Source organism: Cololabis saira, chromosome 5 (genome assembly GCF_033807715.1).
Source record: "Cololabis saira isolate AMF1-May2022 chromosome 5, fColSai1.1, whole genome shotgun sequence".
Lineage (NCBI taxonomy): Eukaryota > Metazoa > Chordata > Actinopteri > Beloniformes > Belonidae > Cololabis > Cololabis saira.
In genome coordinates this window covers 9,846,397-9,862,797 of record NC_084591.1, presented here as the reverse complement: position 1 = coordinate 9,862,797, position 16,401 = coordinate 9,846,397, and the positions used below count along the sequence as shown (strand labels likewise).

Below are 16,401 nucleotides of genomic sequence, written 5' to 3'. Positions count from 1 at the left end.
GCTCCCTGGGCTAATGCAAGGCTAGGCTCAGGTAGGGCTGGGCGATATGGACCAAAAGTCATATCTCGATATTTTCTAGCTGAATGGCGATACTCGATATATATCGATATTTTTTCTGTGACATAATTGGGGTTTCCCCCAAAACATTATAGCATAGCATCTCTGTTAGCATCTCTGTTAGCTTCATTTTTTCTGAGGCAAACCCTTAAAAAAAAAGTCAGTTTTAATACAAAGCCTCGTGCCAAATGTCACACAGGTACATTTATTAACAGAGATCTGCACAATATCAAAATGTATAAAACAAATGAAATAAAAATAAACTGCCTGCATATATAGAATAAAAATGCGTCTTGAATAAAATAAAACAAATATCCCTTTCCTGCATAACAATTAAATTAAAATACACTGTGCAATTAATACAATGTAGACAGTAACAGGCAGACTTTTCCACTGAGGTTGACAGTTGTGCAAATAACAAAACATTTGTGCAAATCTCAAATAAAACATTCAAGTCAATTTGTCACAAAATAAGCTACATCAAAATCATATTTTTTTTTTTTTTTTTTTTTTTATCGATATAAATGATATTGTTTCGTACCATATCGCGTTTGAAAATATATCGATATATATTAAAATCTCGATATATCGCCCAGCCCTAGGCTCAGGATTCGGATAGGCTCAGCAAAAACAAACAGTCTGGATTAACCTTTGTGTCTGCTATGGAGCGTCCAAAAAAGAAATCAGATGAAACATCAGTATCATCTGCTCCACACTTTTTTCACTGTGTGACGGTCCATTCCAGATGCTTCCGAACCCAGAGATGTCAACACCACCTGGACAAAGTTAACACCAGACTTCTTTCTGCGCAGTAAAGTCTAACGTGGCATAATTTTGTTTCTTTTGTAATTCAGGCTCATTATTTTACTTTGAGAGACAGATTTTAATTTGTTTAGCTTAACAATACATTATAATCGCCGACACTAGCTGAGGAATTACCTTAAACTACTCAAAACTGAGCCATTTTGAGCCATAACTGCTGTGTTAAAGTCAAGGTACTCCAATGAATCATTACTTTACAGCCGTGTACAGCAGCCTTTTACCGCCAGTAGTTCATGAAAGTCATGGTCACGAGTGAACTAAATGTTTTGTTTCTTGTTTTCCCCTTGTTGAATTAATTCCATTTTCAGTTTAAATCATTGCTATCAATCAAAAACGAGCACTGGAGCCAATGGAAAATCCATAAACACACATTTGTTGGCGCGTTCTTCACATTAGAGTGAAGTTAAAAACGGACCAAACAGTGGACTGATATGGAGTCCATTATTCGCCTTCCTCCCTCTGTGCTTTAAGCGGCGGCGGCGGCGGCAGCAGGATGTTGCCTGAGAGTTGGTGATTGTGGCGAAGGACAAACACAGGTGTTTCCCCGCTTCGCTGCATTCTCTTCCTGTACAGCTGAGACCTGGGTCTCCGACGCTGAAATCCACAAACGTCTGCGGTGCATGTTTATTCACCTGCATGTCCATAAATCAACACAGAAACATGTCTCTCCCATGTTTAAATCTGTAGGAAATGTTTGTGCTTCGGTGTATTCAAACATGTCTGGAGCAGCCAGTCGTTTCATCCAGGAGGTGTAAAAACCCTTCAGAAAGGGATCACATCATTTTGTGGATGTTGGCTCTTCGCAACGAAGCCGTTTCTGCTCCTGATCCCTTATCTCAGCTTTGCAGAGGTGGAAAAGATTATCATTATTTTTTAATTTATGAAACTATAACCCCAAATCAGGAAAAGGGTGGATGAGGTTGAACATTTTAATGAAAAAAACCCAACTCAGATTCTTAAATGTATTAACCTCTGTTTTATTTCAGTATCTCATCAACTTCATTTCATTTTTTTTATATACATCCTTTAGCATATTCCAAGAAACCTGGGGACAGTAATCTATTCCTACCATGCAACACATAATAATAATCTTTGCAATGAGTGCAGGATGAAGGCAGCATATCAGGCAGCACATCTTGATCTACAATCTTCGTTGTAGATCAGTGTAGGTTTGGCCATTAATGCTGCCATCAGTGAAGTGAAAATGAGCTTTACCAGGGATGTTGATACAACCCCGGGGCGTCACTAAGCTTCTGGACTTGCTGATAACAGTTTGAACGGTCCTTCTTTTTCCTCTCTGGTGCCCATTTCTTCCAAAAAAAACCCAGGAATACTGATTTGTAACATAAATCAGAGCATCATCTGCATATAAAATGAACGAATCAATAACGAAAACCAGGGTGATGCAGAGTAGCATGTAGAATTAAAGAAGCTGAGGTCAACGTTCAGAGCCTTGTGGTACTCCTCAGATAGTATAATACACTTTTCCGCTGTGATGCCAACCCCCCCAACGCCTCTCAGCCCAGAGATGTTGAAGCTGTTCCTGTAAGGAATAGGCATGGGGCGATATACGATATTATCGTATATCGCGATAAAAAACGGCCGCGATAACGTTATCGTGGGGTACTGTAATTATCGCCAAATTTTATTTATTTTTTTTAAATGTATTTATTTATTTTTTTGTCACACAAGGCTACCACCCAGGTAGAAGCCAGTGTTATTTTTTTTCATGTATTTTATTAATATTATTTATTATTATTATTTATTTAATATTTTTTCAGAGAGTAGTACAATCCGTGTGCATTTGACTACTGTGGCACTTTATTTTCACTCAATCTTTGTGTTGGCCATGCAGCTTTTGTTTTGTATACTATAGAGCAGTGCCTTTATTTTATTATTTTTCCAGAGAGCCGTACTAAGTAGCAGGCAGCCAGCCACTGTTAAAGTTTCAGAGAGTAATACAATCAGTGTGCATTTGGCTCTACTTTGTCACTTTATTTCTATTTGTCACTTATTTCTTTCGACTCTCAGGGAAGTATTTTCTTACAAAAAAAGAAAGTTCAAATAAGTACCGGTACCGGTACTATAGTTTACACTTTGTAATGCATAACATTTACAGTACACTATTTGTTCTCTACCTCAAGTGTCACTGTGTTGAGAATGATTTGAGAATAAATGTTCTGAAGGAACCAGTGGATCCACGGTTAGTGTTTTTCCTTGCATTTTAAGAATTTTATAAGCGACACACTAATATCGTGATAATATCGTAATCGTGATATTTTTGTCCACTAATATCGTGATATGAAATTTTCATATCGTCCCATGCCTAGTAAGGAATCTTTTATTCGCTGTTACATACCTTGTCTGTAGACTGTGGAAGATATAGCCAAAAGAAGGCTGAAGCAGTACTACAAGATGACTGCTAGAAAAAAATCAGCCGTCTGGAAATCAAGGTCGTTCGCCCACTTCCTGAAGTGCATTTCAAAAACAAATGAACAGTAAATCATTTGTCCATGAAGTCTATGGACAAACGGCACATGTCAGATGGCGTCTTGCACAACATAAATATTGAACTTCCTGTAGATATTATGGGAAACCATCAGGGCATAAAGAGATAAAATAAATAAATGTATGAGTCAACGAGGATTTTGAGGCACAAATGCAATTAATGCACAAGTCAGAGTCCATGGAACTACGGCTCGTGTCCTGGACTTGAACACTACAAGCCTGTGTGTGCAGTTCAATCAGCTGTTGATGAATCACAGTTCCTGCTCAGCAGTGGATATTTGTGCACACCCACTGTTTTCATCAGCGTACAACAGCAGCACTTGTGGGATTTTACTTCTGGACGATCCAGTTTTCAAGCTGAAAGCCGTGAAGCATGTTGTTCCCTCCGAAAGCCACGGGCATTTTGTATTTGTGTGGCCTCCACACTGCTCGGGTTTATGCTGGACGCCTCTCCGAGGGTCTGAATAACTATTAACCGGCCTCTCTTTTGTTGAATCTGTCACATTCCTGAGATCTCGTTATTCACACGTCACCTCGGTTTTGTGCTTTTGTGACCTGTGGGAACAAAAACGGAGTGGTGTCAGTCTGTAAACGCTGTAAACGGAAATATAAAACATCGTATGAGTTGGACACGCAGAGTAACACGGTTCTTAATATCCTCTTCATGAATGTTTGTGGGGGATGTTATCAAAGTATCTGGACAAACTGACATAAATGTAAACATAACCATCATTTTTAATGCTGGGATAAGAATCGTTTGCAGCCAGAAGCTGTGGACGTCCCTAAATCCTGAGTTTCTTCTGTGGAAATGCTTTTTTACCTCAGTGGCTGTTCATGTTCAGGCTCAGTTTCCATCCCTGTACACCTGTACGCCCCAGTGGTCTGCACCTGGAGGTAATCCCTCTGTTTTTACATTCATCAAGGGATCTTCTGATTTGTAAATGTTGACAAAGGTTCTTGTGGATTCTCCAGAATATTCTTGACAGGGTTTTTCTTTATCAGAGAAATTATTCTGCTTCTGTTGTCCTCCTTTGTTCGTCCACGTCTTCTGATCTTATCAACCTTACTGGTGCTGTCTTTCTTTCTAGGAATTAACCAAACTGTTGATTGGGGGAGGTTTTTGCTGTCTCCTGTGTGTTTATGTTGCTGTTAGGGATGAGATGACCTCCTTCACTTCCACTGATACCCTTTTCCACCAAACCGGTTCCAGGGCTGGTTCATAACTCGTTCAACTTGTGAATCGGCTGAGAACCATTTAGCTTTTCCATAGCTCGGGTGCTAAGGAGAGCCACGTCATTACGTCGCTGCAAACCTCAGTTCCAGATGAATTCTGATTTGAAAATGTCTCTGCCTTGCAGTCTTGCTGTTGCCGTTGGTCTGAATAACTCCGCCCCTCCGCTTACGTAAGTGGTTCTTTCCTCTAGGCCAGGGGTCAGCAACCCGCGTCTCTAGAGCCGCATGCGGCTCTTTAGCGCCGCCCTAGTGGCTCCTGGAGCTTTTTCAAAAATGTTTGAAAATGGAAATAGATGGGGGAGGGAAATACATTTTTTGTTTTAATATGGTTTCTGTAGGAGGACAAACATGACACAAACATTCTGAACATTTTCCAATGCTGTAAAACTGTGTATAATAAATATTACATTTCAACATTTCCGTTAATGAAGATTTGTACAGAAGAAAAAAAGTTGAAATGTTGAGAAAAAAGTCAAAATGTCGAGAAAAAAGTCAAAATTTCGTGAATACAGTTGAAATGTTGAGAAAAAAACTTTATTCTTGAAAGTGTATTTCAACATTAATGTCGACATTTCGACTTTTTTCTTGATATTTCGACTTTTTTATCGACATTTCGACTTTTTTCTCGAAGTGCAAAATAAAAAAAAAATCTTCCCCTCTCAAATATTTTTTTTCCTGCATGGCCCTGATTCAACGTTTCTTGGAGCGAATCATTTGCATTCCCAGTAATAACTAATATAGATACATGCAGCATGTGTTTACCTTCATTCTAAGGCTTATACAAGACTTTTTTGCGGCTCCAGACATATTTGTTTTGCTCTTTCAACATTTTGGGTTGCCGACCCCTGCTCTAGACCAGCAAAGAGCTGGTGCTACCTTGGAACCAGGTTTTCTGGCCAGTTCTTTGTCCGTGGAAACAGAAAGCCTGATTCCAAACTCAGCACTGGCCCAGAACCAGAACCAGCCCTAGAACCGTTTGGTGGAAAGGGGTATGAGATCTCCTTGGACTTCATATTCAAAGCTCCGGCCAATCACCGACTCAGAACCTGATATAAACTCTTTAATTTGTCCTAAATCAATAAAGGAACGGTTAGGCCGTCTTGAGCCCCTGAAAATGGAGCTACTTTGCTTTAAATGGCTGTTTTTCTAAACGATAAATACCATATATTTGTGAAACCTCTCAAGCTGAAGCGTTGTGATGCTTGATATAAAATCATAAAGTCCTTCATTGTCCAAATACTGCGGGGGTGGTAGTCAGTGTCGATCCATTTCCCTGCTTGTTTGGGATGATAATTATTGCAGGAATATTTTATGTCCTTACTGTAATTTTTAGTTATTCAGAGATATAAACCTGCAACACTAAAGTAAGTAAAAGGAGCTGCAGGATATTCAAACGTGTCATCTCATCTAAACAATGACACGGGTTGTCACTCTTTATCTTTGTCTGCCGACGTTATCTACTAACTGATTACTTGTGGCCGCCTGCGTCGCCGGAGCCCAGCGTTTAATGGCTGGATATTAGGTCCTGGATATTACCGGTGCTCCATTAAGCAGGTAAAAAATGGCTGTCCACAACCCATCAGCGGTCATTTCTTTTGCACAACTTTCACGGTGCAGACAAAAAGTTAATGAGCATCCTGGGGTTAAATAGCTCAGAACCAAACCATTAAGCGATAATCTGTGATGAGCAAGACGATGAATAACAGTCTAATAGAATCAGGCCGGGGAGCACAAAATGAGGGATGTAGTTTTCTGCTCATTGGCCTAATGGAAGACCATTAAAGTAGTGACGAAAACATCCAACTTCAAGCAGGCAAAGGTTTGTGTGGTACTTTTGAAATGAAATAAAACCAAGAGTCCATCCAGCTTGGAGCTTGGAACACATGTAGGATAAACATTAACATGATTAGAATGGTGTCATCAGCATATATGTGTCACACTGCGAATAAATTAAAAACCTTTACTGCTTGAGTTACTCATGATACCCAGGATGCATCTGGATTTCTGTAACTCATTTAATTCGAAACTGATTTCCCCGAATCTTTTTGTAAAATCTTATGCTTAACTTTGGTTCCTTCCACTTAGGGCTGGTCGATATAAATAAAATCCCGATTTTTTTTTTCTCTGAAAACACGATTTTCGATTTCGATTTTTTGGGTAAAACTACAAAAGACAATGGAATAAATTGTTTCAAATATTTTATCTTTATTTTTAAAGAAAAATAGCAAACACATTTCCCTATTGGGAATGAAGTGCAATTGAAAGATACTGTAAATCCTCCTTGAGTTTAGTAAAGTGACAACATTTATAATTTTCTTGACCAAACAAAGATGACTAGACGAGCTCTGTCTGTAATGCAGCCAGCTGCAAAAAAGGAAAATCCTTCCTTTTTTTAACATTGTCTTGATTAATAAATCCGATTTAGATTTAAAATTGATTAATCGCACAGCCCTACTTCCACTAGCTCTGGGTAGATTCGGGTTCTGGGTAGATTTTTGTGTTTTGTGTTTGTGTTTCCATTACCAGGAACGGCCCTGTAACGTGGTCTTCAGGAACCTTTATGGGACCAAAAGAAACTGCCCTGTAGTAGGAGCAGGCCCTTTTTTCGAGCCGAGGTATCGGTTCAGGTCTGCTGTCATATGGATCTGATGCTTAATCAATCACAACGATATGCAAATAATATCCATACATTTATTCAAACAAGGCCGTTATAAACACAAAACTGTAATTAAATACAGACACATGCAGATGCACCAAAACATTAAATCAAATGCAAAATACAAATAGTTTACAAAACTGTACATTAACCAGAGGAAGATCTGCTGATCACCAGATTCTGTCATCTTGGTGTGCAACGGTATCTCAGTTATCTGAGTCAGAGACCCGAGACGAGACCAAGGCCACAAGAAAGTGGTCTTGAGACCTACATGTTTACCCGACACACACTAGTCTTCTTATCAGAAGTAGAAGATGTTTAGGCCCAATCCCAATACACCCCCTACTTTTCTTCACTACCCATTCTTTTCTTCACTCGCCCTTCTTTTCTTCACTACCCCTAAAAAAGAAGGGACAGATTTTAGGGCACTTGAAATCTTCCCAGGGGCCTGTCCCAATACTCCCACTCCCCCTCGTTTTCATGCCTACCTTTCCCTATCAGGAAGCCGAGAGCAAAAAGCTGTTTTAATTTCAGCTGTAGCGTGTAGTGTTAATATGGCACTTTATTAAGTTTTAATGTTTTTTCAGGCGTAAAAGTAACCGTTAAGATCCCCAACCTGGGCTCAGTTTATCCAAATAACGGCTGTTAAGAAATTTGACACGATGTTTTCGGAGATGAGAAGAGCCGCCGGCCCCGGGGAGCAGCAGTAGCCGGAGTACAGACGTGATCGCCCTGCGCCGTCGTCCCGGGGGAGAAACCTGGAGCTCGGTTGAGAATTACCGCTGGCTGAAATAAATCATTTAGGAAGATAAATGTAGGTTTAATAGATGAAATCTAACAGTTGTAGCTACACCTGTTAAGAAATTTGCTCCGAAAATTTCGGGATCACTGCCTGCCGGCTCAAGAGCTGATTTATGGTTCCGCGTTAAATCGACGCAGAGCCTACGGTGTAGGGTACGGCGTAGGGTACGGCGTACGGTGCGCGTCGCCGCGTAATCTACGCCGTAGGCTCTGCGTTGGTGTAACGCGGAACCATAAATCAGCCTTTATTGTGGTGAGGTTGCAAAAAACGGGCAAAAAAGTGATTATGTACATTCACTGAGTGAATATTATTGAAAGTAAAATATATATTTCTCGCTAGAAATGTAATCAAAACTAATTTTTATGCAGAAACTAACTCAAAATATTGATTTTATTCACTAGAAAATAAGAAATGTCCGCCATGTTTTTTTTTTTGGATTCAGTCCGCAAATGACTAACGAAAAGCATTCTGGGAAATGTTTTGGTCCCTAGGTCAGCGAGTGAGCTTTGCAAAACCCTCCGTAGGGACAATTCATAGCCACTACCCCTCATTTTCTCCACTCCCCCTAGGTGAAAAGAGGAATTGGGACACCACTACCCTCACGGGAACGCGCAAAATTTAGGGGTAGTGATGAAAACGAGGGCGAGGGGGAGTATTGGGACAGGGCCTTAGTCCTTAGCTTTAGTAACACATTTTGTTTGTCTCTCTCTCACCCAGGACGAAGGACGCCGAGCCCGTCATAGGGAAGGAGATTCAAATCACCGTCTGCAATGAGGAAAAGGTCGTCTGCGGCGTCACCAAACACACGACGTGTACAGATATGATCCAGGCCTTGCTGGAGGACCACAAGTCCCTCCCGGAGAGCAAACGGCTCCTTCATGGGGACCCCAAAGACTTCTGTCTGGTGGAGCGGTGGAAGGGCTTTGAGAGGGCCCTGCCGCCCCTCACCAGGATCCTCCGGCTCTGGTACGCCTGGGGGGACCAGAGGCCCTTCATACAGTTCTTCCTGGTCAAAACCAGCGACTTTGTGCCTCAGACCACCAAGAAGGCCGGAAAGCCCAAGGGGGCAAAGCCGAAGCGGTGGGAACACGGCCGCAACCATCACACCCAGCACCTGCCGGCGGAGAAGCAGAAGCGCTTGGTGAAGAAGGCTTTCCGCAAGCTGGAGAAGCTCCACAAGGAGAACAGGGGCTTCCCGGGGACCGAGGAGGTCGATCGCATGGTGCAGCTCATCCTCAACCAGGACCACATGATCAGGGAACAGATCCACCGCATGAGGGACCTGGATCAGGAGATCGAGCAGTTTGAGCTCCAAACGAGCCAGGAACCCGGGGATTGTGGTTCTAACCTGGCGGCGCACAGCGAGGAGGAGCTGGAGGAGTTTCTGTACACCAGCGGCGGCGTTGAGCAGCTCCAGATGCAAGTCCAAAGGCACCAGGAGCTCATCCTGCAGCTTTCCCTGGACATCGACGCCGAGTTGAGGATGGCTCACCTTCAGGACGAGGACGGCGACCAGAACGGAGCCACCGCTGCCTCCGACAATTCGCTCCACAGTGACGAGTTACAGAGGCTTCAGGACGAACTGAAGCGCAGCATCTTCAGCGGAGTGGCTCTGCAGAACCAGGTGGCCGAAATCGAGACGCAGCTCAAGCACTTTGACGGCGCGCTGGCCGCCAAGGACCAGGAGTGCTGGCAGCTGGCGTCGCAGCTGAACTCCCTGCAGATCATGGAGAGCATGGAGGAGGAACCGAACCCCAAACCCCCCCCGCTGGGGAACGAGGCTCAGTGCAGCATTTCCCGGTTGGTGGATCTCAAACCGGGCCTGTCCCCCGTGGACGACACGGACTCGGACACCGGGATCAGCTCCACGCACAGTCAGGACTCTCTTTCGCCGTGTCTGGACTTCCCCCCTCCGCTGGACTCCGATGTTTGAAAAGCTCACAAGTCCCAAACCCTTCGCTTTTGTACAAAGAAAATGGCAAAAACTGGCTTTTTGTTTCTTGAGATGCCCAAGCTTAGTCCAGATATATTTATTGTTTTTATATTTTTCCTTTTTGAAAACTAGCATTTTGGATAATCAAGTCCTTTTTCTTATTGTCGGAAATCAGATTTGCTTAAAATAAAAATCAATCCAAAGCCTTTAGAGATCTCTACCAGCCATCCTGGGAAATTCTCGTGGAATTTGTATGTCCTTGAGTGCATAAGATCACATGGACATCATGGACATGCTTACTCCTTTTCTACCAAACAGGTTCTGGGCCAGTTCTGGTGCCGGTTCACAACTCGTTCAATTTGGGAACCGGTTTTCTTTTCCACAGCTCGGTGCTAAGAGGAGCCACGTCATTACGTCACTGCAAACGTCAGTTACGTCGCTGTGTTTGTGTGAAAGTTGCAGCAACAACCAGGTATCTGCTCTAATAGGACTTGGTCCACGTAGCTCCTCCGTCGACACATCTCTAAAAGACAGGTTGTTTCCTCCTCCCATGATGCTTTGCTGCATCCAGATTCATTCTGATTTGAAAATGTCTCCGTCTCCCAGTCTTGCTGTTGCCGTTGGTCTTAATAACTCCACCCCGTCCACTTACGTAAGCGGTTCTTTCCTCTAGACCAGCAAAGAGTTGGTTGCTACCTTGGAACCAGAGCCAGTTCTTTGTCAGTGGAAACAGAAAGCCTGGTTCCAAACTCAGCACTGGCCCAGAACCAGAACCAGCCCTGGAACCGGTTTTGGTTGAAAAAGGGTAGCTGACGGGACCATGTCTTTTAGCTGTACCGGGAACGCCTTCATACGGATGTGTTGGGTACCTGAACAACATTGATCCTGGATGTTGTCATCAGTGATCGTGACTTGAAACTAGGGCTGTGTGATTAATCGATTTTAAATCTAAATCGGATTTATTATTCAAGACGATGTTAAAAAAAGGATTTTCCTTTTCTTGCAGCTGGCTGTATTACAGACGGAGCTCGTCTAGTCATCTTTGTTTGGTCAAGAAAATTGTAAATGTCACTTTACTAAACTCGAGGATTTACAGTATCTTTCAATAGCACTTCATTCCCAATAGGGAAATTTGTTTGCTATTTTTCTTTAAAAATAAAGAAACAATGTATTCCATTGTCTTTTGTAGTTTTTCCAAAAAAAAATAGGGTTTTCAGAGAAATAAATCAGGATTTTATTTTTGTCCAAAATCGCCCAGCCCTACTTGAAACTTGGTCGTATTGGGTCCAAAAAGTCGTAGGACAAGGTTTTCACGAGTCAGTAACCATCGTAAAACTGTAAACAATGTGGATTGTTCACATTAGCAACAGTAACTAAGGGGGGCGGGACTCACGATAGGTAAATCCTGCAGCCATTTCTGTTGTATTGAATGACGGCTCTTGGACCAACGCCAACCATCTTACTTCCGCTTTAGCGCTCGTGCAGAGCAAGGTTTCGTTGCAGTTCCTCGACCAGACACTAGAGGCTATCCTTTATGACTTCCTCACCTGTAATCGCAACACTACCGCGTTTCGCGAAACAACCGCCCGTTTGTACGAACCGAGGGTCGGCTAAACAGACGGTAGCCCTGCAACTTTGATTGACATGCAGTGGTCATGTTTCCATCGGGATGGAAGTTTTTTGTCATTGCATAAGCCCCTACCCTACCCTGTTGTGATAGGTTAGGAACAATGTGTGATGGTACAACTGACCGTATTGAGGCATCAAAATGTACTTTAAAGATAAAAAAGCCCCATATTTCAGCCTGGACTTGTTTTTTTTTTAAGCTGCACTTATTTGTATAATCAACTATGTTTTATATTAAAACAAGAAGCTAAATGGTTTGGATGCAGAATTTGTCAAAAAGTACAACGCTCCTCTGGACTACACTGTAAATACTGCTGTAAGATCTGTAAATATAACTTGCGCACAACTTTTTTTAAAAAAGCAATTTGATAAAGAAATTGAAAAAAGTTCTATTTATTTATCATCTAATTGTGTTTGAAGTACATTTATATGACTATCTCAAAAAAAGAAAATCTAATTTTTATTAAATATGACAACACATGAAATCCAGTCACGTGCTTTCGCACTGTTAACTTCTTAAAACAACAACTATACCTACATAAAGATGTGTATTTTAACCTTCCTAATAAAGGCTAATGCTGTAAAAAAGTGTTGTGGAGTTTTTCTTGATGATGAAATCAGTTCTTAGATGTTGGTTTTGCCCTCATTGCAGTCGTGAAATATGAATGAGATAAAAACACTCCAAAAGTGAGGCTGGTGAGAAGAAAAGCCAAGGATATCTGTTTCACACGCTAATTGTTTAACCCCCCTCCTCCTTCACCTCCTTCACCGCTTCAAGCTACTAAGTAAGCAAACCTTGAAAAGCCAGCGATCTCACAATACGAGCTGTCTGGCGGTGGTGCCCCACACCTGCTGATGGATCGGAGGATTAGGATGGCGTTTTTCTAGTCCCTCCAACATGCTCCGAGTTGGGCTAAAAAAAGCGTTACGTGGAGGTTATATTGTTATGCTAATGAGACTTTCACTGAGTCTGAGAGAGGAATGTTGGGTAACTGTATCTTTAATCCTGCCTCAAGTTTGTCACACACCTTAAGAGCTTCTCAAAGACAGAGGACAGATTCCCCTGCCCTCAAATTATGGCAAGATATATATACAGTATATATGTGTGTGTGTGTGTGTGTGTGTGTGTGTGTGTGTGTGTGTGTGTGTGTGTGTGTGTGTGTGTATGTATATGTATGTATGTGTATATATATATATATATATATATATATATATATATATATATATATATACGTGTGTGTGTGTGTATGTATATGTATGTATGTATATATATATATATATATATATATATATATATATATATATATATATACGTGTGTGTGTGTGTGTGTGTGTATATTATATATATATATATAATATACATATATGTGTGTGTGTGTGTGTGTGTGTGTGTGTGTGTATGTATATATATATATATGTGTATGTATGTATGTATGTATGTATGTATGTATGTATGTATATATGTATTCAATTCAATTTTATTTGTATAGCGTCTAATACAACCAAAGTTGTCTCTAGGTGCTTTCCAGAGACCCAGAACATGAACATAAACCCCCGTGCAATTATTACATAAACAATGGCAGGTAAAAACTCCCCTAGTGGGAGAAAAGTCTTAAGCCAAACAGTGGCAAGAAAAAACTCCCCTTTATGAGGGAAGAAACCTTGAGCAGGACCAGGGGCCTCATTTATAAAAGAGTGCACAGGATTCATACTAAAAGTGCACGTTAAGCCAAAAGCCGAAAATGGCGAGCGCAAAAAAAAATCCAGATTTATAAAACCCTGTGCATGCACACTTGCACGCAATGTTCACTTTATAAATCACAGTCCAGCTGGAAGGTTGCGGAGCTGAATTCGGCTCATATCCCGCCCTCTACACACCCACTTTCTACCATAAATGGGCAATGCAAAGTAGTGTTTCCATATGAATGAGCCTGCTGAGCATGCGCAGCGGCTTCCTGCAGCCTGATTGGGCGTCAGGATGAATGAGACGTGTGGAGCCACCGTGCCACTAAATTTCACGGAGACTGGGAACGAGATGTTGTGGATGAGGTGGAGGCCAGGAAAACAACATTATTTGGTGGTCACAGTAAAAGTATAAATAGTATATAAATAGTATAAAATAAAGTGAGTGAAAATAAAATGCTGCAAGGGCCCAATTTCCACTGGGAACAGGGGGGAAATGCCCCCCCCCCCCACTTTTCAAACTCATGTTTTTGTCCCCCCCACTTTTTACAGTTTAAGAACTACGCGGCCACGCGCATCATACAGTGCGCGTCGCCGCGTAAGCTACGGCGTAGGCTCTGCAGTGGGCATGTTTCCATCGGAATGGAAGTTTTTATCATTGCATAAGCAATGTGTTGCCTGTGTTGCCAGGGTGAGGGGAGACCACTTTATATATGTTAAAACAAGAAAAAACATGTTTTTCATAATAGGTCCCCTTTAAAGTTGGGTTGTGTGCAGCATTCGTGAGTAGTTTAATGTTTTACCCGCAGGCTAATTGCTAATTCACCTTCTGAAACACTCTGTTGAGGATATTTATCCCACATTACGTAACAGTCAAACTGACTGGGTCGATGTAACACAACACAGTGTTGCAACAGGGTCCGTATCAAACAAGAGCCAGCTTGACAGATTTTCAAATGTAAGAGATGTTGTGTTTTGGGGTGTCACAATGAGTCTCAGATATCTTACAATGCACTCCTGGTGTGGTTCAAAATAATAGCTCAGAGTTGTCCTGGATGTGAAATCAAACGATTGTGACAATAAAGTTTCTTTGAACCAGACTGTAAATATGTTTACAGTGTTTACACTCGGTAGCTATCTTTTTGCTACGACCTTCATAGATGTTTACTTCTGAGTTCTCGACTCTTTCGTGACTTGTGTTGTTTCAATGGCATTATGAGCTGTTGCAAAGTGATTTCAAGCCGGTCCCGAGTTCTCTGTAGGCTTTAAAGGTTTAATACGACCTGACATCAACCTTGGCCCGACTGTCCTCCCTGTTGGAATCTGGAAACATCAATCCCTTTCAATGTGATAAAAGACAGATCCCATGTCCAGAGAGTGGTTGCGATACAGTTAAGCGTCAATGGGGAAACAATGGGGCTAAAATAACTCTTCAATGTCCCTAAGGTAGTTCCTTAAGTAGGTTCTTAAGGAGCAACGCATCCATAAGGTAGGTACGTTAAGGACCTACATTACTGGTGGGTCAGTCCAAATGGACAACACCATTAAAGGTCAATGGACAGCGACCGTGTGGACGCCTCCGGCACATTCGTCAACCTCCAGTGAGCCTCATCCGTCCCTCCACACTCCACTTTCTTGGCACGTATATAAAGATAATAATACCGCGCTCCGGTGATTTATGACGACCGCACGCGTCCCAGTACTTCACAGCGATGTGTTCTCAAGCAGAATAGCTGCAGGCTTCAAACTGTCATCTGGTAACCGTCAGTATCCACCGGTACCTGCAGATCGGATAGGAGCGCACCAACTTTGCCTATTTGTAGGGAACTTTTGCTTTCTGCAGGAACAGAGAGACGTCATCGACGTGTTGGGGCACCTGTCGCTCTCAGATGGCAGTAAATAATGATCTGAACTCGTCCTGACTCTGCAGTTTCGAAATATTAAAGACCTGCCTGCACGGTTTCTCCCGCTAGCTGCTGCCGCGGCAGCTGGAGCGCTGAATAGGTTCAACAAAGCCTCGACTGTAAATTTCCCGCCCCTGGCAGGCAGTAAAGGCCACTTAGACGCTCTGATTTAGGGTCGGAGACGTGGGAATGTGTAACTTGGCTGAAAAAACTTCTCAAAATCAATAAAAGGTATTTGGACACCCATAAAACGTCTGGACACTGGGAACAGAAACACCGTGGAGTTTCAGGCGACTAATGCAGATCAGCAGCTAACTCACTCGCTAACTCACACAGGTGTTTGGGGACAATAATTATATCTACCGAAATGGTAATTAGGTCGACTGAAAAGCTGTCCCAGTTACTCCATCCATCCATCCATCCATCATCCACTTATCCATCCATCCATCCATCCATCATCCACTTATCCATCCATCCATCCATCCCTCATCCATTTATCCATCCATCCATCCATCCAAGCCCCTCACTCATATTTCAATAATCCATCCACCTATCAATCCATCCATCCATTCATCCACCCATCCATCCATTTATCCATCCATCCATCCATCCATCCATCCATCCACCCCTCATCCATCCACCCATTCATCCATTTATCCATCCATCCATCCATCCATCCATTTATCCATCCATCCATCCACCCATTCATCCATCCACCCATTCATCCATTTATCCATCCATCCATCCATCCATCCATCCATCCATCCATCCATCCACCCCTCATCCATCCATCCATCCATCCATCCATCCACCCCTCATCCATCCATCCATCCATCCATCCATCCATCCCTCTACCCCTCATCCATCCATCCATCCACCCCTCATCCATCCATCCATCCATCCATCCATCCACCCCTCATCCATCCATCCATTCATCCATCCATCCATCCACCCCTCATCCATCCATCATCCATCCATCCATCCATCCATCCCTCTACCCCTCATCCATCCATCCATCCATCCATCCATCCATCCCTCCATCCACCCATTCATCCATCCATCCATCCATCCATCCACCCCTCATCCATCCATCCATCCATCCATCCATCCACCCCTCATCCATCCATCCACCCCTCATCCATCCATCCATCCACCCCTCATCCATCATCCATCCACC

At 42.6% G+C, this 16,401-nt stretch overlaps 1 protein-coding gene across 1 annotated transcript in view; it reads left to right on the top strand.

Moving 5' to 3' along the window:
• rassf9 (Ras association domain family member 9) overlaps positions 1 to 12,215 on the top strand; it is a 29,688-nt gene extending 17,473 nt beyond the window's left edge. Inside the window, exon 2 of the mRNA XM_061720903.1 lies at positions 8,796 to 12,215. Coding sequence (XP_061576887.1) covers positions 8,796 to 10,011 — 1,216 coding nt within the window. The 3' untranslated portion in view covers positions 10,012 to 12,215. The remainder of the gene's footprint in view (positions 1 to 8,795) is intronic.
• Positions 12,216 to 16,401: the final 4,186 nt, after the last annotated feature.